Raw genomic sequence first — 21,201 nt, forward strand, 5'->3', positions numbered from 1 at the left:
AAATTAAGTCTCCATCTACTTTGATATCTCATCTTCATCTATATCGATTTGCCGCCAATTGCCTGGTCTTGCGTCTTATCCTTTTCCTTTTCCTTTAGCCACTCGCCTCGTGAATTGTTCCTCTCCTCCCACCATGTCCGCCATCGGCTCCCTCATCTTCTGCAACGACTGCGGAAACCTGCTCGACGAGTCGTCCGGCGATCCCACCAAGATCGTGGTCTGTAGCGTCTGCGGAACTCGCAACAAAGGTGCGCCCCGCTGGGAGAATGACTTGTCTCCATTTGTCTCTGCCGAATTGTACTGATGCCGATCCCTGTCCAGATATCCTCCCCAAAACCATCGTCTCCGAGTCCAAACCCAGCGCATTCCCGTCCGCCCTGCGCGCGAAAAGATCTGCGGTCCAGACTCTGACGGCCGAGGACAAGAGAACGGAGGCGCTGACGCAGCATACCTGCGCCAAGTGTGGCCGCAAGGAGATGTACTTCACGACGGTGCAATTGCGAAGTGCAGACGAAGGAAGTACGGTCTTCCTGCGCTGCGTCTGCGGTTACAAGTATGGCTTCATTGGTTGCATTCTGGTTCTAGACCTGTTCCGTACTAACCTGTCGATTATAGGGAGACCCAGAACAACTAAACGGAAACCACACACACAAAAAAAAAAGAAACGACTCCATTTTCTTCTTTTCCGTTTTTTTGCAAAGCATATAACTTTACGACTGTACATCTATGAAAGCAAGCATTTTTCATTAAATCACTCCGGCACTGTAATTCCCCTCCATCCTTTCTTTCGCGGAGACAGAAACCCATCATGCAGCCGGGACGGCAGCCGGGGCCGAGTCCGGCACCAGCGCGTACTCGATCTCTCCGTTCTTCTCATATTCCGCCATGTCGAGAGCCACGATGATGCTGTCCCGCACCACCTGCTCAGGATCGTTCACGAACTTCTTCAAGGTCTCCTCGACACCCTCGACGTCGCCCAAGCTACCCAGGGCCTCGGCGGCCTCGTGCCGCACCATACCAGCCTCCTGCTGGTCGCTGAGGCAGTCCGTCAGGCTAGGCACGGAGGCCGGGTGGCACAGCTGGCCGAAAACGAATGCGATCTCGTGGCGGAACAGGGCAGAGGGGTCCTTGAGACCCTTGGCCAGGGCCTGGATGGCATCGACCGCCGTGGGGAGGTCGGGAGGCGATGCCAGATCGCGCAGAGCGAACATGGCGCGGTATCTTTGGAACAAGGGGAGTTTCGTGTCCAGCAATGTCTGCTCCATCTCGGAGATAGAGGGTTGGCTAGATGCCAGAGGAAGCGGGGGAGCCGGGTCGATGGAGGTGAAATCACTGCATTGGGAAGAAGAAAATCATTAGCGAATTGTTATTTTCCAATGACATTCCATAGAATGAATGAATCACGAAAGATTCGCGAGCATCCAGACACAAGAAGGACAAGAGAAATATAGATAGACACTCACCTAGGCTTCAACTTCTCGGCCTGTCTCTCCTCCGAATTCTCCCAGATAATCCGATCGACGGCAATATCGCAAGTCTCGCGAATAATATCCAGCTCATTCTCGTCGTCGCGAAGAGCCTTCAACATCTCCAGACTGTTGTCGTAGCCCAGCGCCCCCAGGGCCTCGGCGGCCTCGTGGCGACACATCGCATCCTCCTGGGTATCCTTGACGACATGCTGCAGGTACTCGACGGAGTCCGGGTTGCGGGTCTGGCCCAGGCAGTAGGCCAGCTCGTGCTTCAGCAGGGCGGACTGCGAGGTAAAGGCGGCAGCGATGGCCTGGATGGCGGGCAGGGTATTCTCGGTCGCAGGTTCCAGGCACGCCAGGTGCTTGAGGGAGAACAGAGCGCGGAATCGGCGAGCAAGAGGTTCGGACTCGTCGGTGATCACTTTGCGAAGGTTCAGGATGGTCGCGTCCACGCCGGCCTCGGGGTTGGGAACCACGGGGGCCATGATTGCTGTTTGGGTTGGAAATGAGAGGAGACGCGATCGTCAGGGTATAGAAAGTAAAATAAAATAAAACCAAAGATCAAAAAGAAAGAAAAATCGCGGGAGTCTAGAGGGGTATCGTATAGTTCGGGAAACTTTTGATTTTTTTTCTGATTTTTTTGGGGGGAAAAGGATCTTATCACCGAAAGATAATAAATTTTAGGTGGGGTGGCGGGGTAGTCGGTCCTTCAGGAAGCCGGCCAGGCCTGCCTGCTTAACCATCGTTCCTCTCATGCAGGTACGTTCGTTCCAAGGTTTCCCTCAGGGCCGTGGTCGAACCAGCATGGACTAGCAATAAATGATCCGAAGCATATGCTCGTCATACAAGGTTTACTTCGCAGAATGGACATCTGCTATCTACTTTAAAAGAGACAAGAGAAACGCTTGAGAGGGATATGTTATACGGGGGCAACACAACAGGACCTAATCCATATATGGCCCCGTTTATAATCTTTGAGAGTGTACAATCGAACATCCTACAGACAGGGAGCACCTGATTTCGGCGTATTTGTCACACCAGAGAGATCAGAAGATTTGAGCAACCCAGGGGATGCCAGTGTAACTAAACCTGATCGTCACCCTTGTCCAGCAGACAGATGTGTGTCAAATAAGAGCCATCGAGTCCGTTTAAGCAGCAAGGCTAGGCAACAGAGCCTGGGTAAAATTCCACAACTGACCGGCATGATGTGAAAGAAACGCCGCTCCGGTGTACCAAGTGCTTCGGTGTCCTTGCAGCCCCTGAAGCTCCCGATAAAAGCCGTCATCGATGTCTTCGGCAGACACCACGAGTTGGAAAGGAGTGTGACTCTTGTAAACTAAGAATTGTACTTTCTGCTTTCGTTCGTTGGACTTGCCAATCCCCCGGGATAGACGCTCAATGGCTGTAGAAATGTCCGTTTTGACATCGGCTTCTGCGACAGCCTGGGAGGCACCATACCAGACGTAAAAGATCCCATCTACCACCGACGGGTTGATGCTGTATATTGCAGGAAGCCGAGGAATGCGATAAGTGTCATTGCTCGTGCCAATGTTTTGGAATCGGTAGCCAGCAGGAAAACCAGTGTTGGTGACCACGGCGATGTACCAAGCACAGTTGTTGAATTTCTGAAAGAGGCCCTTCTCGCGGTCATCAAGATCGAAAGGTCCCATATTTTCGAGATCTGGCGGGATACTGACAAGTAATTTTGAGGCTAAAATGAGCTTCTTTCCGCTGGGGGTCTCTACAACTAGTCTTACCCCATCTGTTGATCGCTGTGCCGCAGTGACGGTGGAAGAGACAATCGCGTCGGGTCCAAGTTCCTGTAAGGCTTTTTCATAGAGCTCGTAGTTATTGTGATTGGCCGTGGTCAGAGTGCCTTGCGACAACCCTTCGATGTACGGTTCATCCACTGCCTTGAGTATATAGACCGCTGGCTGGCGTAGGATGTCTCCGGATCCCCGTGCGCTGGACCAAACAGCATATGCTATGTCCTGCAAAGAATATTTATTGAGGAATTCCCCGAATGATAGGAGCAGATCCTCTGGAACAGGGACAGGTAGATCCCAGCTGATGGGGAGGTACGGATATTTCTTCAGTTGAGTTTGATATGCGTCGAAGTCGTAACTGGGCGCAAACTTCGGAAATAACTCGCCGGATTCGAAATCAGCGTATATGACGGACGCATTGAGCGAGAATCTGGTCAGGGGGACGTGAAAACGGGCGAAAAAATCCCGGACAACGGAGATATTAGAGAAGGATTGCACCCCGTAGTCGATCTTGGTGTTCGTCTGGACATCGGTATAAATGCTGGTGTGGCCTCCCAAGACTGACTCTCGTTCCACCACAACCACCTTCTGGCCCATGTCGAGGAGATTAATCGCTGCGTACGTCCCAGTAGAGCCACCACCGACAATCGCAATGTCCTTTGTAATCACGTCGCCCCAGTCATAACTATGGGGGTCAAACTGGTCGGCCAGAGCGATGGTCAGGCCAAAGCTTAGAAGAAACATCGTATGAAATTTCATGATGTGTTCAGTACTGCCAAAATTGGAAGCTGAGTCTGTTCCCCGAGGGCTTCTTATGCCTTGAGAATTGGCGTTGAATGATCGGTTCGTTGTTGCCCTAATCTGCACAGCTCCTCATTGGCGCAACATCTCAGTATCCTGGCTCAGTTCAGATGCATGGAAATACCTACCCTTCTGATCAGATGAGAAGATGTTTTCAGAAGAGAGGGGAATGTTACCACCTCGATGCTGCGTGACTTCCAGCAACGAAGTTCTGGGATCGTAGCTGCCCTCGGAGAAACTGTTTCGCAGCGGAGCTGTGATCCTATAAGAATACTGTTGCATTTCATAGCAGAATGATGTACCGCACTGGTATTCCAAAGGAACAGTAATAAAATATACTCTCAGTCAGTACCTAGAACATGTTCATGTATTCAAACAAGTCTTAAAGATGCCTCGTATAAACTTTCCAAAACTTGAACGAAGTACTCAGACCCTTGGAGGCCTTGAAGTATCTGTAGATTTAATGCGGGGCATGCAGATTGAATGTAGAGGTATTAGTTGAAACCGAGTAAAAAGTCTGAAATCATAGGTTCTCATACTGCCAGAATTACCGTCTACCTTTGATATTTTCACACACATATCAACACCTTCTTCCACTACGTGCTTTGATGCCAGACCGATGAAATAGCCTGATGTAATGGGGTTTTGTTCCTGGAACATGTAAGAGAAAATGGTCATTCAACATTTGAAACAAACGATTCCGAAGGAGCAAAAGCCAGAGCGATTATGTACATAATACATTTTATTGGAGGAGAACTGCTTATTTCGTCTTGATGTGCTTGAGCTTCTTCGGCTCGTGGCTGAAGTTGTTGGCGTAGGCCTTGGGGACAAATCGGCGCTGGTTCGGCTCCTGGACGAAGTATTCATATCCCTGCTTCTGTGCGAACATGATGGCATCCTCCTTCGACTTGAACTTCAAGTTGGTGCCCTGCATACAATCGGCAGACGACTGCCATCCCATGAGAGGGTTCTCCCAGCGGTGTCCCTTTTGTAAGATATCCCAGTCCATTCTCCAGTGGTGGGAGTGCCAGTTTCCAGACTGCGTCGCGGGCTTAGTGGGACGGTAGATCCTGAGAGAACACAATTAGTCTCGAGATAACACTCGCATACTGGCACTACCTACCGAACAGTACGAGCCTGCAGGTCGGTGGGAGCACCGGACAGGACGGCGGCAGGGACGGTCTCGCCAGGCTCGCTGCCATCCATCACACGCTTGGGAACGGGAGAGAACAGCCTGCGTTCACGTCAGTCTTGGCTTTTTCAGGGCGATCGCGTAACACTCTTGAAAGGGGTTTGCATACGAGGTGCCGTGGTCAATGGTAGCCTCGTAATCGGGCTGATGACGAGCCATTGCCTCGGCAGGCTTCTCCTGCTGGATCAGCGAGCTGTCCTTGGGAGGGACAGCCGGGGCGTCAGAAGGGCTGGTTTTCACGGAGGGATCGCCGCGACCGGTGTTGGTGGCCACGAAACGGGCGTTCAGAGGGGCGGCGAGCCTGCCTGCCCGGAAGCAGGCGGCGGTTCCTGCTCTCATGAGCGACATTATGGCGATTGGATCCGTCGGGGGGAGTGCACAGAGCAGGGTGATGCGGAAGTGCAATTGAAAGGTGAGGTATGCGGCGAGTGCCGGTCGTCAAGGCAAAACCCAAAGCGGCTAGCGCGAGAGTGAGGCTCGCAGCCGCTAGGAACCGCTCATCCGACAACCCGCTTTCTCAACTTCCCTCTCCTCCGTCATTCTCCCTCTACCAGGTTCACTTGCTTCTACCCAGGTAAGGGCCATTGTATTCTGTGCGGACGGTGATGCCGGATGCACGATTGACGAACACTCGGATTTTCTAACGCGCCCTAGTCCACACAAGATGAGCTACATCACCCGCCGAGGTCTCTCGACCCTGATCCCTCCCAAGGTAAGGACGACCGCAGAACCGCCAAAGCAAAGAAAATTCCTCGATTGTATCTAACATGGTGCTAATTTGTAACTAGATCGCTTCCCCCAACGTGAGATCCCTTCCAGAACCCCTACTGCATTGAAGACCCGACCGAGCTCCCCGTCCCTTCGTTCGGAACAATCTTTTCTTCGTCGCGATTCAGGACTCCAGCTCCACCGCATCGGTGATTCCCTCTTCGTGCTCCGTCAGAACTAACGTTTGAAATAAAGGCGATCGGGGCTGCCAAGGATGCTGCTCGTATGGACCGCGTGGTGAACTTCTACGCCAAACTTCCCCGTGGCTCCGCCCCTGAGGTCAAGCCTACCGGTCTCATCGGCCGTTACCAGGCTCGCTACTTCGGCAAGAACCCTTCTGCCGCTCGTACGTGACCTCCTGCCCCGATCTGAGACCAGCTGCCCGTTACTGACCTGCGATTCTTTGCCAAACAGCCCTCGCTCACGCTATCGGTGGCATTCTCATTCTGGGATACAGCATGGAGTACTACTTCCACCTCCGTACGTTTTCCCCTTGGTTTCCAGGCACATTGAGAAACGAAGCGAACATGGCATGGCTAACGGGATTGCAGGTCACCACAAGAACCACCCTCACTAAACTTTCTGCGGACTGTTGACGCGCGCGGAGGAATTTATGTATATACCACCGACGCTAACTTGAGGACAATGTAGAAGACTATTTCCGAGACTAGTGATTCAGGAATCTACGTTTATAACCGCCTAGGGAATGGGGTATTTATTATAAGTAATGACTAGAAAAGCATGGTAGAGGGCAATGCCGCAGTCGTGGTTCCGTCATGGGACCAGAAGACCAGAAGGCCAGAAAACCACATAGACCACATAGACCAGAGCCAGCCGAGATCCCATTTCTTCAGACATTTGACCTGATAAAACCCTCCCTTCTCGCATCGAACATCGGTGATACGGTCTACCTGTAGCATTTGCAAAGTCCAGCCACAGAGTTTGGGCGGCCGCGCTAACCGAAAACAGCGCCGGCTTAGTCTCAACCCTCCACCCATCCAATCCGTTCGTTCATGACCGCAGCAGCCATCACCCGATCATCAACTTGAGAGAAGATCTCCCACTCCTATCGTCCACCCTCCCTTTTGGGACTCCCTAGGCCTCCGCGTCTATTTCTCTCCTGGACACTCTTTTCCCGTCCACTCCTATCCCATCCCCCCCGCTTCTACGTTCCTGAGCTTTCGTCTCGGCTCTCTTCGCTGTCACCTCGCTCGCTCACTCGCTCACTCGCTCTTACTTGTTGCCCCCATCCTCCGCCGCCCTCTGGGTTGTTTGGAGCTATTGTCGGCTCAAGACAGTTGAGCTAGCTGTTCAACCGTGGCGTTACTCGATACCTGACAAGAGGTACTTCTCAGATCACTCCATGTCTTATCCATGCGTTTAGGATTACAGCCGCCTCTTGTTTGCCGTACCTCCCACTTCAGAACGTTGGTCTAACAGATGTCGCAACCGCGTGATCTTCCAGACTCGAGAATTGTTATGGCAGAGCAGAGCAGCCACGATGTGGTAAATCAAACCCTGTCGGGCGGCGACCCTTCGCCTTCCGACGTTCCTGCGAGCACCAACGACAAGAAACCTGCCGGAGGGGACGTGGGGGAGATAAATCATACCGCTACAACAACACAATCCGAATCTACGACGAATCCTGCACGAGTTGAACGAATGGAGGGGCCCGAATCATTAGCGCACAAGAACGAAGCTGGGCCGGGAACTGAACGGCCGTCGACCGTGAGTCTTGGCGACGTGGAAAATAACTGGAGCAGCTACTGAATTACTGTTGTTAGGATCTCTCGCGGCAAGGGCCCGGGCCCGTGGCCTCAAGAGCCCTGGAAATGAACGGAATGGCTTCTGCATCGGACGGTGGGGAGGACACGGCTTCGCAGGGTGGCTCGGAATCGGACGCCAGTCGAACGGACTCCAAACTGAATTCGCGTGCCTCGTCGACAAAACGAACCACTTCGTTCAAGCCAGTCAGCTTTGCTAAATTTGCGGTCCCGAAGGCTCCAGGCACGCCTCCCGCGGCGAAGGCGCCCGAGAAAGGTATTTACCGATCGGTCGCAAGACAGCAAGAAAAGACGTGACTCTAACAGATGGTAGCTCCGTTGTCTTCGGGTACCCCGTTGGGCCTGCCGCCGCAAAACTTACGTCCACGATTAGTCGCCAAGTCGACCGGTTTACGCGATTCATTATCCAAGGGGGGACCAAATGCGGCCAAACCGGGTGGAGGTGGTCCTGATCCCAGCCAAGTATGGAATCGGAACCAACGTAAGAACGCTACCAACCATGCTCAGCTCTGAAGTGTCCGCTAACTCATTGGTGCTTGCTACAGCGGTCCAGCAAACACCCCCCAAACACCTAACCGACGAGGAACTGAAGCAGCAATATGGAATCCATATGACTTCTCGTATTCAGGAAGATGGCGGCGGAACGGAATCGAAATGGGCCGATATTGATGACGATGAAGATGACTGGGCCCCGGAGACGATAGAATGGACCGACGGGACAAAAACCAACCTGACTCAACCGGAACCTGCGCCGCCAACTGCTCAGGATAACAATACCCGGGTACCTGCCGAGCCAAAAGAAGAGCCTTTACCTCCCCAGCAAATATCCACTGCTAGGGAGGCTCCTAGGTTCATGCCCAAGCCAACCACCTCGATTGGACCCAACCCAACCGTCCTTAGACTTGGAGCTAATGCGGAACGACAAGCAAAGAACGCAAATATCTTGTCGCGAGGTCCGAATGAGAAGTCTCCGCTAATGTCCTCCAGTCCGGCTCCTCCTCCGGCCAAGTCGCCATGGGCTCCGTTGCCCCCCGTCGAGAAGATATCGCCCGTTATGCCGCCAGTTCAGCTGCAGCCACCGATGCGGGCCCCTCCCAGAGAACCACCTCATCAGCAAGACGCTGGCGCCGGGATCGCCCATCCAAAGGAGATTGCGGCAGACGATTTCAATCGATCGTTGAGAGAAACGCAATATGGTACTCGTGAACTCTACAATTCAAGATCAGGCCGCTACGAGCCTGTGCCCGATACCAGAAAAGGGCCCTGGCGGGCTGAACAAGGCATGCGTCCTCCATCTCTGCTGCAAAGACCCCTTCCAGGCGAGCCTGTGGGCCCCGCGGAGCCTTCGCCGGCCTTCCAAACCCACCGATCAGGTGGCCAAGATGGTACTCACTGGACGCGGCGTCGAACGTCATCCAACGTCAGTGGAGGAAGCGGCAGTTTTGGGCGCCGGATGTCCATAGGCAGGCCCGACGCCGCGCAAAGATCCTTTGATACTCGAAGAGGGTCCCAAGTAAATGGAATGATGGAACAACCGGTTTTCAGCAGAGACCCGGGACCTGCAAATCAACCTTTGCGAGAAACTTCGCCCACTCGGCATGGTCCTGGAATGCCCTGGTCTCCCCGTGGCCAGCCAGCTGCCCTACATGACAAAGCCCCAGTTACACATGGCCACTCCATTCAGCCGCCTCCCGAGCCTCAAGCTGGTGAACAAGCGGTACCGCCACCCGAAGGATCTCAAGGGCCCCAAGGACCCCAGGAAGACCCGGTTCTCATGCAGCAGCGTATTATGAAGGAGAAGAGAATGGAGGCCCGGCAGCGACGATTAGAGCAGGAGGAGAAGGAAGAGGCTGCAAAACGCGAACGAATCCGACAGAAACTTGAGGCCCTCGGTCCGCCCCCTGATAAAGTCAAGCAACCTCGCCGGGAGTCCTTGGAGAGCAATAAAGCAGAGTCCCATGTCCCATCGAATACTGCGCAAGCCTCGCATTCACCCCCCAAGCCTCCCGTGCCTGAACCGACGGGCGAGCCGAAACAATATGGAATGATGAAGGTTCATCACCCGGACACTGTCAAGAAGCTCATCGAGAAGGAACGTGCCGCCGAGAAAGCCACGCCAATGGCTACTGCTCGACGCGCGCCTTCTCCTGCCCGCGAGCCCAAACCGGACGCTAACATTGCCAATGGCTTCCAGCCATCTGGTGAGCCGCAGGTCCAGACACCGGAGAAGTTCCCCGAGGCCAAACTCGACGAGCAAAACACGCAGTGGCGCGGAGGTCTCAATGTTTCCAGTCCCTATTCACCGTGGACTTCGAGCACGAAGCTTGTCGGACCCCCGCCTATTACGAATCCGTGGAAACCCCTCAGTAATGATAAGACTTTGGGTAATGGGATTTTCGATCAAGGCCTTGGGGGCTTCCCGGCACGGGACATCTCTCTACGTGGACATCTCGGCTTGGATCAGTCGTCTGTTACGCCGGCGTCGCAACCGTTCTCAGCACCTTCGCGCTCACCGCAAGAAAGTGCGTCCATCTCCCCCTTGCCATCTCCCGAAGTCCGACATGCGTCCTATGAGCCTATCAATCCCATTGCGCGCCCGGGACCCATTGGGCCTCCGAGCTTGCAGCATACTCATTGGCAACATGACAACCGCGTGTCCGGCACGGCAGCATGGCATAACTTCCATGCCGTTGCTGCTAAGCGCGAGGCCGAAGAAAATGAGAAGCTTCGCAGTGAGATGAATACCATTCGCGAGGGACCATCTTCCCTGCCGTTGACTCTCAATGAGACCTGGAGGCAGGTCCGGTCGGGAGACCAGCCTGGACAGAGACAGATCGTCGGGGTTTCACGGTCAACAGATAGCAACCCGCCGGTGCCAAACCCTCTTCCCGGGCTGGATCACCCTGTTGGTCCTCTGCCGTTCGTCGAGAGCCCTGCGCGTCCGCTTGGCACCGTCCCAGTCCGCAGCTCGCGATTCTTCCCCCAGGCCACGGAGCAACATAAGAAGCCGGCGTTTGAGGAGGGCGACGACATGCGAAGTCCATCACCGCCCCCTCCAGAAGACATGTCGAATCATCCTGTGTACACCGGAGACACCAACCGGCCCCTTGTCCACCTCCCTGCGCCGAAGCCGATTGTGAAACTGCCTCCCAAGGTCGTCGCTCCCCCGCCTCCTCCACCTACATTTGCCTCGATGGTCGCCGCGCCGCCACGCACTGCGCCGGTGTCCACGGCAACATCTTGGCAGGAGAAGATCAACTGCTTGTTCGGCAAGAAGACGGTGTCCGAGAAGAAGAACGCATTGGCCGTTACATCAGCCTCCAAAGAGCCGCTTGATGTCCCACTCCACATTGCTTCGGTTTCTGTCTCACTGCCTCAAAAAGATGACCTCCCAACCGGCGACGGCGAAATTACCGCCAGGCAAGTTGAAGAAGCAGAGGAGATGTTCGAAGATCGCGAAGTCGGATCTTTACCAGTTGTTCGAGTGCCGACCATGGCACCTGCGGCCGCTTGGCAAGCGGCGCCGGCCCCTTCGCAGTCCCGATTGCGGTCGAAGAGTCTGAAGCCCATGCAGGTTCACAGTATTGAACCCTTTTCATTCGGATTCTACGACAAGGATACAACCGGAGGGTTCCGGGTTTCGATTCGTCTGCCGGGAGCGGTCATGGCGAAAACAATGCTCCTCCCCAAGAAAGCAGGCAGTCATAGCTCGCTCCGATCACGCGGCTCTTCGAGCTATAAACCTCGCAAGACCACGAAGCCTCGCGAAGGAACTGGTAGTTCAAATACCAAAAAGTCCACGCAATCCCAGCACACGAATGGCAACAGTTCTCCGCGACATCAGTCCCGAAACGCATCCTGGGGCCCACGAACTTTCAGTGGGTCTCGCTAGGATTCTTCTCATGCGGAGCATGTGTCCGTTCTTTTTTGAATTGGTGTTTCATTTCACCGGGTTTCCAATATTCGTTGAGCGTTCATTTCGGTCTTGATGAGCTTACGCCTGTGGGGGAAATTTCGAAAGGGTCTGGTTTTGAATTCCTAGTGCTCCTTATTAATGTCCTCTTTCTTTCCTTTCCTTTCTTTTTTCCTTCATTACTTTTCTTCCTTTTCCGTATATTATTCCCTCCTGCTTCATCTACTTTGTTACTACTCGCTTTCTGAAAGTGCACTTTACCTTCTCCCTCACAAACCAAAGTGAGATTCTAACAAACTGATATGCGAGCTTGAACGGCCCCATACTCCACGTGGATGGCCCGTGTGGACACTCGTCCTCTCTTCCTTGTTTTCTTAACATCTCCAAACTGGCGCATTTTCTCCCTTCCTCTTCAGATGACCCCTTGAATGGAGCCGAGTCGACTGACTGGCTCTATCTATCTCGGGCCCGTGCGCTCCCACCCTTGCATTCCTTTCCTCTTCATCGCCATCATTCATCTCTCAACGCCTCTTTACCTCCTGTTCCTCTCGTTCTCCGCAGTACTGCATTATATCCTTTTTAAATGAACGGGGAATCGGACGGGTAGTCCTCGGTGGCTACCTAGATTCCATCCGTCAAAGTATGTACAAACCGGAGGCGTGTTTTAGAAGGAACGGAAATGGAGGGAGTAAACCAGGCGTGTTGAAACCGAGTTGAGTGAGCAAGTGGGCTTTTGACTTGGAAGAAGAGGGTGAGTGAAGTGTCACCATGCCATGTACCTAGAACCTACCTCTCCGTGCAAGATGTGCATTCAATTTCTTTCATTGCCTTTTTTTCCATTACGATCTCTCTGTATATCTTGTCTTTTGGGCTTGTAGTTGTAGGTTGGCGGTTAGCGCGGGTGCTTCTTTCCGTGGTTGCATATGGATGGGGTAGGATTTGGTTTCAGATACCTACTTCTTTCTACTAATCACGAGAGGAATTGAGCTGGGACAGTGCTACCGTCTGCTGCGCATCGATAATACTGACTGTATTATTGAGAAAATGTTTATCGGTCTCTTCGTACTCTCTTGCTAATCACACAAAAGACCTATCCATCCATTATTTATGCGTGCATGTTCCTGAACACCAGCTCCAAACTCAGCCCCAGCACCGAATACCTGGGTAGAAAACAGAAAGAAAACAAGATCAATCAAAAGATCCACCAACAAAATCCATGACTCCAATTATCTGGGTATCAAAACGCCATACTTCCCCGCTATTTTAAGTAACTCATCTAACCCTAGACTCAACTTGACTCGTCCCGAACTCGTGCATTTGATTACTTCAAATAACGGCATCTTTCACCAGTTCCAGGTTCGGCTGGACGCTGTGAACACAGGCGGCTTCCATTGCAGACGGGTTGGGTCGATCTTGCGAGAGCCTTTAACTTTCTCCTTTTCGAGGCGCTTCTTGTGCTCTTCGACGACGTTGTCGGTAAGGACGATGACCCAGTTTGCTTTCTAAGATATAATTAGCATCATTGCTCCTGTTGGGAAAGGATTAAGAAAAAGAATGAGGTAGGGTAAGTGCCGTACGTGATATCGGAGCATGTTGAAAACAACTAGCGTCTCATGGACGTCTTTCTCGGTCATCGAGGTCAAGACTGCGAGTTCGTTTTCACTGATGGACTCACGACCCGGTTCGATGAGTAATTCGACCAACGTTTCACGCCAGTATTGTCGGTATCCCAGCAGACCCAGATCACTGAGGGGCTTCTCGGGCGAGCCAAGCTTGCCTTCGCGTTTGCTAAGTTCGTAGCTGAAGGCGATGAGGAGTCGACCAAACCCGCGACGCTGGTATTGAGGGAGAGTCAGGATACAGGCGAGGTTGTAGCCTTCGGCGGAATCCTTTTCCTTGGAGAAGTATCCCACGAGATGGCAGCCGGTTTCGTCTCGGGTGCACATGCAGTAGAAAAGGAACGGATCGACATCGTAGTAGAGCGTCTTGTGGTCGAGGAAGAGCTTACTCAGGAGACACAGGTTACGGCACCAGGTTCGTTGACGTCGACCGTCTACTTCGAAGAAAGAGATGTTGTCATCGCGGTAGATCTCGTTCCCGGGAGGATGCACAAGCGTGCATTTGGCTCGATGACGCTCAAACGCACGTTTGTTGTCGAAGTAACTGAGGCAGAACTCATCAATGTAGATCATATCCACGTCAGAATACTCGGCGGGGTACGGCGAGAAGTACCAGGGTTCGATATCGAACTTGCCCATCTGCAGGCGATTCAAGTTCCGCACGCGATGGATCTCCGTCGGGTTCTGGGTCATACTGCCGCTTGTCCGCAGTCGTTCAATCTCCTCTTCTCGAGACATCTTGCCCTGCTCCTCTTTCATGTCAGAGAACCCGACATCGATCATGTCGACATCGTCGGAGTCGCCCTTGGGTGTCCCATCTGCCGAGACGGCTTCAGAGCCCAAGATGGACATATTCAAGGGCGTATCCTCGCCCCGATTCTCCTTCCCACCCGCCTTGGACGGGCGTGGCGCCTTACCGACATTGGCATTCTTGCCCGTCAGCAGATCGGGCGTCGCTGATACCTCCCGGCTCCCAGCTCTTGGGCGCTTCTGGGTATTCTTGCTGGGTGCTTTTTGGCCGGGGCCAGTCTTCTTCTTCTCCGGCTTCTCTGGCTGTGGCCACTCAACCTCCTGGGATAGATCCAGCCGTCCGGAGTCGACCCATTCTAGGATAGTTGTGAGCATCACCGCCATGGTACTTCAATATATCGGCTTGTAGGCGAGAGACACTTACCATCCAGACGCTTATTGAAGTCGACATAGTGAACGCTGCAACACCAGTCAACACCAATTCCAAACGGCCTGAGACAGCAACCGAAAGCCACGTACTAGAAACTCGGGCCATCCTTCCGCTGCCTGATGGACAAGATCTCGGCTTTTCTCAATTCCCCGTCCTGCAGACTAGATATCAGCGCCGGTCTCGGCAGAGTGTATCACGTGATGCGATATCAGTGAAGAAACTGACCTTCTGCACCATGGCCTTCACACCGATCCTACAGGCATAATTAGCACATCCGACCGATAAAACCAGGTCCCTAGAACCCGACAACAAATTCCCGGGCTTTTTCCCGCGACATACCGGATGGTGTTGAGGGTGGCAAAGCCCTTCTCGACGGGGTCCGGGGTCCCCGTGGCCTCCCCATGGGAATCTCTGACACCCATGGTGAATGGCAAGCGATTCTGCAGGGATCTGAGCGATGAAACGGGATGGAAACCGCGGTGGTGGATGGATTTCGCGATGGAGAACCCAAAGGGGGGTTGTTCAGGAGCCGGGCGGAGATGGAAGACGGAATGAATTTGCGCCGGAAAAGGCCGAGACCGCCTTGCTTTTTCTTCCGCGTTGGGCGGCTTCCCGTAGGGGCTCGTCTGCGTCATTCCTTCTTCTACATGAGGCCGATGTCTGATGTTTACTATCCAGCGTAGACTTAACTTTCGGTCCATTTGCAGCATGCATATAGGAAACATACAAAACGAGTAGTCATGGGAGTCGCCCAGGGGCAAAAATTACATTCGAGTACAGAGAGGGTGGGATAAAATGACTACTCAAAACCACGGCGCTCAGTGCCATCCATTGACCATCCCCCCAGTCCCTGCCACTAGGTCGTCCAGTTCGTCCTTGCGTGTGCGGTAAACCTCCTGGGCTTCGCGCTCGCGTCTCATGGTGAAGGTCACCTCGTCTCGCAACCGCTCCAACCGGTGTGAGAGAGCCGATTCCTCGGAAATCTGCAGGTTGCGGAAAGCATCCAACTCATCCTTGGATTTCTCCAAGGCGGAGCTGGCTTCGAGGATCTTGGTGCGAAGCATCTTGGCTCGGTTTTGATATCCACCATAGTGCAGCGCAAGCTTCTTCTCTAGCTTGTTCCCACGCTCGGCGGTGGCAAAGAGGGAGGTCTGCACGCCATCAAATGCGCCGATCATACGCTGCTCTTCTTGGAATTCATCCTCCTCGTCATCGGCATAGTTGGAGAGACCCGGAAGGGTGCTCGAATGCGTGGAAGACCACTGGGTGTTGAATCCTTCCTGCCAGTCCTGTTGCTGGCCAGAAGTAGCAGTTTCCGCGGTGATGGTCGCACGAGCTGCAGCGATCAAGTCGTCGTCGAGTCGCTCCAGCTTTCGAGCCTTGCCTTCCACCTTCGCACCAGGCACCGGGAATTTGCGAGCATCGATTGCAATCAAGAAGGCGGTCTCCTTGGCAATCAAGGCGGCAATGGGGTCAGTTACGTGCGATGCTCGCTCGATCAAGGCATCAATGTCGAGAACACTCGGTCGAGGCAACGATCGCTGATATACTTGCGATTGGCGTTTCAACTCTGCCTGGGCGGCCTTCTCCCGCGCTTCTCTCTCTTTTCGATCCCGTTCGGCGGCATCTTCTTCCACAAACTCGGTTGCCGTCGTAGGCTCTGCCGACTCGGAGGGAAGCTCTTCCAATTCCCACTCGGTTTCCTTGGGCTTGGGAAGGGCTGCAAGCTTGTTGCGAATGCTGTCACGGGCGAGATTCTCCTGGATTTTGAGGTCTCTGGGTGTACTCGAAACCAATTGTCCGCCGTCCACCTCCTTGTTCAGAGCGAAGTGATCCCGGGGTGTTCGCAATGGTGTGGCTCCAGGACCAACACCCGGCGTGGCACCAACGCCTCCTCGCATGGGCGTTGCACCGACACCATTGGCTTGACGGAACGGAGTCGCCATGGGGTTGGGGGTGACGATATCCTGACGGCGAGGGGCAATGCCATCAAACCCGGTCGAGGATCCCCCCTCGTGTAAGGGAGTGTTCTCCCCACCGAGCAACGATGATTGCGTTTCGGTGAGTGCTCTGATGTTGCGGATTTCGTTGGCGATGTGATCTTCCTCTGGCGCCGCGCGGGGTGTTCTGATGGGCGTTCCTCCAACGATAGCTGTGTAGTTGCCGATCAAACCACGAGTAGTTTCCTCATCTCCAGCCATTTTGCTGGCCTTGTCTCCTGCCATACCCATCTTGATTATGTCCTCCATTTCGCTTTCGCTGACCTGGGGGCTAGGGAGAACGAGAGCTCGCCGTTTACTGCTTTGCTCCGCCTCACGAATCTTTTGCATTTGGCCAGCGCGAGCGGCAGCGGCCGACGCAGCCGATGTGCCATTTTTGTCATTTTTCCGTTTCTTTCGTTCGGCCTCATCATCTTGATCGCCTTTCCGCTTATTGGCAAGTTGTTGCTTTCGGGGATCAAACATCTCGCGCTGCCTCTCGTTTCGGGACTGCTCCTCCATCGTGTCGTAGAATCCCGGTGCGGCCGGCTTTTCGAATGGGATGTCGGCGTTGTAGTCCATCTCGCCCTTCTTCCGCGTAACGACCTTGATGTTGATACCGGCATTTTTGAGTTCACGGCGCTTCTGAAGGACCGCGAGTCTTCGGGATTCTTCTAGCTGTCGCTCTCTGGCCTTGCGCTTCGCCTTCTTTCCTTGTGTGTTCGCCAGACGAGCACGGGCCTCGCTGAGCATTTCTTTTTCATCTTCGTCGAGATCGATCGTGTCGGGACGAGCGGGTTTCGATTCGGGGTCGGGGTCGAGCTCACCGGGCCTACATAACATCAGTATCGAGAGAAATAATAATCAAGTATGAATACTGTTTGGAACATACCGTAGCCGGCGCACATCGTCCGCACTGGGGGCCGCGGTCTCCTCGCCAGGACCTCCTAGGCCCAATTCATCATTTTCACGAGCTTCAGCTTCATCCAGCAATTTCTGGTAGCGCTCCAGGCACTGAGTTGCCGTGCGGCCGACAATAGGTGCAATCGTGCGCCACTGGGTTGGCATCAATTTGGCCAGATGTAGCAGCTTCTCATCCTCCTCCCTCGACCACTCGACCTTCCGGATGCCGGGGTCCAGCCATTCGATCCAACGCGCCTTGCATTGCTTGGGGGTCTTTCGCGCGAGCAGCGAGGATACTCGCGCCCACTGGTTCAGACCGTACTTGGAGACCTGCAAGACAAACCATCAGTATTCTATTCACCTGGGTCGCGTGTTCTGGCGTTTTTCGTCGGCAATTAGACGGCAGAGTAGAACTTACAGCTGCCCGAAGCACCTCATCCTCGATGTTTGTCCTGACAGAGAGTTAGCAGATGGGTCGCGAAATGGCTTGTTATAGTACTATAATTCTCACCAGACACCTCCTTTGACAACCGGCATGGTTGCTCAGGTTCAGCACGCCGCTTTTGATGGAATCGGTCAAGTTGAAAAATAATGTGCGATGGAGAAGGTCCCAAGATCTCTTGACGGCAATAAATCCAGGGACTCCACTGTCCGCGCTGGTCAAGACTGATAAAGGACCGACGCGGGTGAAAAGCGAGTTGAGTCTGAACTGCTGATAGCCGCGCCGAGTCTTAGCGCGCCAGCCGCTCTAGCGTCGCCCCGCGGGTGATTAGGTCAGCAGGCCCAGATTTTCAGTTATCTATCTTTACTAAAAAAAAAAAAAAAGATAGGGAAAAAAAAAAAAGAGTGGAAGGATCCCTACATTACATCCTCTACTTTTGTTTCTCACAATGTCGTCTACTATTGACGCACCTCGACAATACAGTCAGCCTTCTCGTAAAGGCAAGAAGGCCTGGAGAAAGAATGTGGACGTTACGGAGGTTCAGGAAGGTCTCCGGGCGTTGAAAGAGGAAGAAATCAAAGGGTAATCGCAAACCATCCCTAACACTTACCGATGCATTACTGATACTTTTGTCCCCGATTATAGTGGTGTCCTGGCCGAGAAGCCGTCCGATGAACTGTTCACAATCGACACTGTTGGCTCAGAAGATGTCCGCAAGGCGATCGAGAAGAAACACAAGCCGCTGAAGTCCGAAGAGATTATCGCTCAACGATCTGCGATCCCGGCAGTAGACACTCGGAAGCGCTTGAGCTCGAAGGTCACAGATGGGGTGGTCGAGCCGAAAACCAAAAAGCAGAAGAAGGACTGGGTTAGCCGGAAGGATTGGTTGCGCCTCAAGCAGGTGGCCAAGGACAACAACCCGACCAACAAGGTCGAACCAGGCGCGAATTATGATCCTTGGGCCGACAACGAAGATCCGACTCCGCTGGATGACCCCCAGTTTGATTTCCTGGAAAAACCCAAGCCCAAGGTCGCCCCCGTGACGCTGAAGCATGCCCCGATTTCGCTTGCTGCGAATGGAAAGCCCATTCCCGCTGTCCGCGCCCCCAATGCCGGTACGAGTTACAACCCGACGTTCGAAGAGTGGGATCATTTGCTGCAGACGCAGGGACAGAAGCAGGTGGAGGCCGAGCAGAAGCGCTTGGAAGAGGAGCAGAAGGAGCTGGAGAAACAGCGCAAGATTGAAGAGGCCAAAGATGACGACGGAGAAGTGAAGTCGGATGACGAGAGTGCTTGGGAAGGTTTCGAAAGCGAATATGAAAAGCCGGACTGGCTGAAGAAGAAGCGACCTGAGCGGAAGACGAAGACCGAGAGGAACAAGGCCAAGCGACGCAAGGAAGCCGAGAGAAAGGCGAAGTGGGAGGCCAGACAGAAGCAGAAGGACGAGCAAGTTGCACAGGCCAAGGCCATCGCTCAAAAGCTACAGGAGCAGGGACTTGAGCCTAAACAGGATTCCGATGCCGATTCTGACGAGGAGGGCGATGAGACAGCTTTGCGACGAAGACCTTTAGGAGGAAAGAACATGTATGTCTCCTTGATCCTCCATCTTCTCATACATGTGATATTGACCAAGTTACTAGGGCACCCGAGAAGAATCTGGAGGTTGTCCTGCCAGACGAATTGCAGGACTCTCTGCGTCTTCTAAAACCCGAGGGCAATCTCCTCGACGATCGATTCCGCACGTTGATCGTCCAAGGCAAGCTGGAATCTCGCAAGCCAATTTCGCAGCCCAAGAAGGCGAAGAGAAAGGTGACCGAGAAGTGGGCTTACAAGGACTTCAAGGTCCCGGGGGTGTAGATACGAATTCTTTTCTTCACGTTGTTTTTGTTTCGCTGTATAGACCTCAGTCGTATAATATCCACCTGAATGTGAAAAGTTTTTGTTTGAGCTCCATTGAACAAATCCTTCCAAGTGAGACTTTGCACTAGTACAATCAGCATTAAACCATGATTCTTGGATTTCAAGAACTCTAGGAGAGTACCTATAATGTAGAAGAAGCAAAAACATACTTCGGTCCAGACTTGAAGTGGATCCGCCGTGAACGTCCGAAATTTTTATGCTTTTAGCGCCAAAGCGGAATTGTCGATTCTCCGCATCGTTTTGTCTCTGCTCTTTTCTTTTCTCCATTCAATCTGGCCCACGCCAGAACACGATGCTGTGAATTCCTCGCCCGTGCAATTTGGAATGGACCTCAAAAACCTCTCCAGCAATTGGAAGAAACTCCAGGAGACGCTGAAAAAGGACCCCGTCTCCACCTCCACCAAGCGCAAGACGTCGGACCGCGACGTCCAACATGGTGTGGTGAAGAAACGGAAATCGGAGGTCGTCGACGGAAAAAAGAAACCAGAATCTACTCGCATCTCGAAAAAGAGAAAAAGGATGGGCGATGCACCTGGCGATGGAGGCGAGAATGGAGTCCAAGACAAATCGGCGTCGCGGAGGAATTCTATGGCTGCAGAATCGAAGATCGCAAAGGTCAACGAAGGTCGATCACCAACGTGAGTCTACTTTGTTTTCAAACCTCTAACATGACAATGTTTTGTCGGCTAACCTGACGCAGCGCTGAACTAGGGAAATTCGTCGCAATGGACTGCGAAATGGTGGGAGTCGGACCCAACCCCGACAACGACTCCGCTCTTGCCCGTGTCAGTATTGTCAATTTCAACGGCGATCAGGTCTACGACTCCTACGTACGGCCGAAAGAAATGGTCACGGACTGGCGAACGCATGTCAGCGGCATAACCCCCAAGAACATGGTCGAGGCGCGCTCCCTTGAGCAGGTTCAGAAGGACGTCGCCAACATTCTGGACGGACGAATACTTGTGGGACATGCTTTGAGCAACGACTTCTACGCCTTACTTCTCAGCCACCCCAAGCGGGACGTCAGAGATACCAGCAAGCATCCCCCGTACCGCAAATTGGCCGGAGGCGGTTCTCCCCGTTTGAAGATGCTGGCCTCAGAGTATCTAGGTTTGGACATTCAGAAGGGCGCCCATTCTAGTGTGGAGGACGCGAGAGCGACGATGATGCTGTATCGACGGGATAAGGATGCATTCGAACGCGAGCATCTGAAGAAGTGGCCGGTGCGCGCTGTCGCTGAGAAGACCGAGAAGGAAGACGGCGAAGAGCAGAAGAAGAAGAAGAAGAAGAAGAAGAAGACCCGCAAGAGGTGAAGGATTTGCAGCCATCAATCATGTCATAATATACCCCAGATTCTTCAAAGGTGACGAGTACTTTCCGGCGCTTTTTGAACAGCATATAGACCGTTTGAAATAAAGACTTCAATATCTTTTTACACACAAGAAGAGAGACAGAGCAACCTATG

At 53.3% G+C, this 21,201-nt stretch overlaps 8 protein-coding genes across 8 annotated transcripts; 4 read left to right on the top strand and 4 right to left on the bottom strand.

Moving 5' to 3' along the window:
* Positions 1 to 133: 133 nt before the first annotated feature.
* On the top strand, positions 134 to 634 carry P170DRAFT_424794 (DNA-directed RNA polymerase I core subunit RPA12; the record flags this gene model as incomplete). Its single annotated transcript, XM_024847590.1, has 3 exons — positions 134 to 248; positions 322 to 553; positions 616 to 634. The coding sequence occupies 3 exons, from the start codon at positions 134 to 136 to the stop codon at positions 632 to 634; spliced, it is 366 nt and encodes a 121-aa protein (XP_024705717.1).
* A 33-nt stretch (positions 635 to 667) lies between these two features.
* Positions 668 to 2,098, bottom strand: P170DRAFT_381076 (deoxyhypusine monooxygenase). The gene is made up of 2 exons (XM_024845554.1): positions 1,464 to 2,098; positions 668 to 1,332 (listed from the first exon to the last, which is right to left on the bottom strand). Exons 1-2 carry the CDS (start codon positions 1,952 to 1,954, stop codon positions 807 to 809), a joined length of 1,017 nt encoding a protein of 338 aa, XP_024705718.1. The 5' UTR covers positions 1,955 to 2,098; the 3' UTR covers positions 668 to 806.
* Positions 2,099 to 2,617: 519 nt separating this feature from the next.
* P170DRAFT_353834 (FAD/NAD(P)-binding domain-containing protein) lies at positions 2,618 to 3,979 on the bottom strand (the record flags this gene model as incomplete). The annotated part of the gene is made up of 1 exon (XM_024843998.1): positions 2,618 to 3,979. The coding sequence occupies one exon, from the start codon at positions 3,977 to 3,979 to the stop codon at positions 2,618 to 2,620; it is 1,362 nt and encodes a 453-aa protein (XP_024705719.1).
* Positions 3,980 to 4,683: 704 nt separating this feature from the next.
* Positions 4,684 to 5,576, bottom strand: P170DRAFT_454947 (ETC complex I subunit; the record flags this gene model as incomplete). The annotated part of the gene is made up of 3 exons (XM_024851488.1): positions 4,684 to 5,106; positions 5,160 to 5,270; positions 5,338 to 5,576. 3 exons carry the CDS (start codon positions 5,574 to 5,576, stop codon positions 4,797 to 4,799), a joined length of 660 nt encoding a protein of 219 aa, XP_024705720.1. The 3' UTR covers positions 4,684 to 4,796.
* A 256-nt stretch (positions 5,577 to 5,832) lies between these two features.
* Positions 5,833 to 6,582, top strand: P170DRAFT_435609 (F1F0 ATP synthase subunit f). Its single transcript, XM_024848976.1, has 4 exons — positions 5,833 to 5,940; positions 6,017 to 6,342; positions 6,411 to 6,476; positions 6,548 to 6,582. Exons 2-4 carry the CDS (start codon positions 6,222 to 6,224, stop codon positions 6,571 to 6,573), a joined length of 213 nt encoding a protein of 70 aa, XP_024705721.1. The 5' UTR covers positions 5,833 to 5,940; positions 6,017 to 6,221; the 3' UTR covers positions 6,574 to 6,582.
* An 854-nt stretch (positions 6,583 to 7,436) lies between these two features.
* P170DRAFT_424798 (uncharacterized protein) lies at positions 7,437 to 11,672 on the top strand (the record flags this gene model as incomplete). The annotated part of the gene is made up of 4 exons (XM_024847591.1): positions 7,437 to 7,724; positions 7,781 to 8,036; positions 8,094 to 8,261; positions 8,326 to 11,672. 4 exons carry the CDS (start codon positions 7,437 to 7,439, stop codon positions 11,670 to 11,672), a joined length of 4,059 nt encoding a protein of 1,352 aa, XP_024705722.1.
* Positions 11,673 to 12,704: 1,032 nt separating this feature from the next.
* Positions 12,705 to 18,054, bottom strand: cef1 (putative cell division control protein (Cdc5)). Its single transcript, XM_024851489.1, has 11 exons — positions 17,886 to 18,054; positions 17,793 to 17,826; positions 17,364 to 17,704; positions 15,329 to 17,303; positions 15,164 to 15,181; positions 14,832 to 14,932; positions 14,718 to 14,745; positions 14,582 to 14,646; positions 14,487 to 14,521; positions 13,271 to 14,418; positions 12,705 to 13,195 (listed from the first exon to the last, which is right to left on the bottom strand). The coding sequence occupies exons 1-11, from the start codon at positions 17,909 to 17,911 to the stop codon at positions 13,037 to 13,039; spliced, it is 3,930 nt and encodes a 1,309-aa protein (XP_024705723.1). The 5' UTR covers positions 17,912 to 18,054; the 3' UTR covers positions 12,705 to 13,036.
* Positions 18,055 to 18,212: 158 nt separating this feature from the next.
* Positions 18,213 to 21,154, top strand: P170DRAFT_454950 (Nop53-domain-containing protein). The gene is made up of 5 exons (XM_024851490.1): positions 18,213 to 18,398; positions 18,462 to 19,400; positions 19,457 to 19,669; positions 20,084 to 20,374; positions 20,437 to 21,154. Exons 1-5 carry the CDS (start codon positions 18,265 to 18,267, stop codon positions 21,047 to 21,049), a joined length of 2,190 nt encoding a protein of 729 aa, XP_024705724.1. The 5' UTR covers positions 18,213 to 18,264; the 3' UTR covers positions 21,050 to 21,154.
* Positions 21,155 to 21,201: the final 47 nt, after the last annotated feature.

Source organism: Aspergillus steynii, assembly GCF_002849105.1.
Source record: "Aspergillus steynii IBT 23096 chromosome Unknown P170scaffold_3, whole genome shotgun sequence".
NCBI classification, from domain to species: Eukaryota; Fungi; Ascomycota; class Eurotiomycetes; order Eurotiales; family Aspergillaceae; genus Aspergillus; species Aspergillus steynii.

Excerpts from the sequence above, each read along its gene's own strand:
- P170DRAFT_381076 (XM_024845554.1), bottom strand. The coding sequence starts at position 1,954 with ATGGCCCCCGTGGTTCCCAACCCCGAGGCCGGCGTGGACGCGACCATC. Across the intron at positions 1,333-1,463 it reads GCCGAGAAGTTGAAGCCTAG|TGATTTCACCTCCATCGACC; the intron begins GTGAGTGTCTAT and ends TTCCCAATGCAG.
- P170DRAFT_435609 (XM_024848976.1), top strand. The coding sequence starts at position 6,222 with ATGGACCGCGTGGTGAACTTCTACGCCAAACTTCCCCGTGGCTCCGCC. Across the intron at positions 6,343-6,410 it reads CAAGAACCCTTCTGCCGCTC|CCCTCGCTCACGCTATCGGT; the intron begins GTACGTGACCTC and ends TTTGCCAAACAG. Across the intron at positions 6,477-6,547 it reads GGAGTACTACTTCCACCTCC|GTCACCACAAGAACCACCCT; the intron begins GTACGTTTTCCC and ends ACGGGATTGCAG.
- cef1 (XM_024851489.1), bottom strand. The coding sequence starts at position 17,911 with ATGCCGGTTGTCAAAGGAGGTGTCTG. Across the intron at positions 14,647-14,717 it reads TGAAGGCCATGGTGCAGAAG|GACGGGGAATTGAGAAAAGC; the intron begins GTCAGTTTCTTC and ends TCTAGTCTGCAG. Across the intron at positions 14,419-14,486 it reads CTTCAATAAGCGTCTGGATG|AATGGGTCGACTCCGGACGG; the intron begins GTAAGTGTCTCT and ends CAACTATCCTAG.
- P170DRAFT_454950 (XM_024851490.1), top strand. The coding sequence starts at position 18,265 with ATGTCGTCTACTATTGACGCACCTCGACAATACAGTCAGCCTTCTCGT. Across the intron at positions 19,670-20,083 it reads GACTTCAAGGTCCCGGGGGT|CAATTGGAAGAAACTCCAGG; the intron begins GTAGATACGAAT and ends AAACCTCTCCAG. Across the intron at positions 20,375-20,436 it reads AACGAAGGTCGATCACCAAC|CGCTGAACTAGGGAAATTCG; the intron begins GTGAGTCTACTT and ends AACCTGACGCAG.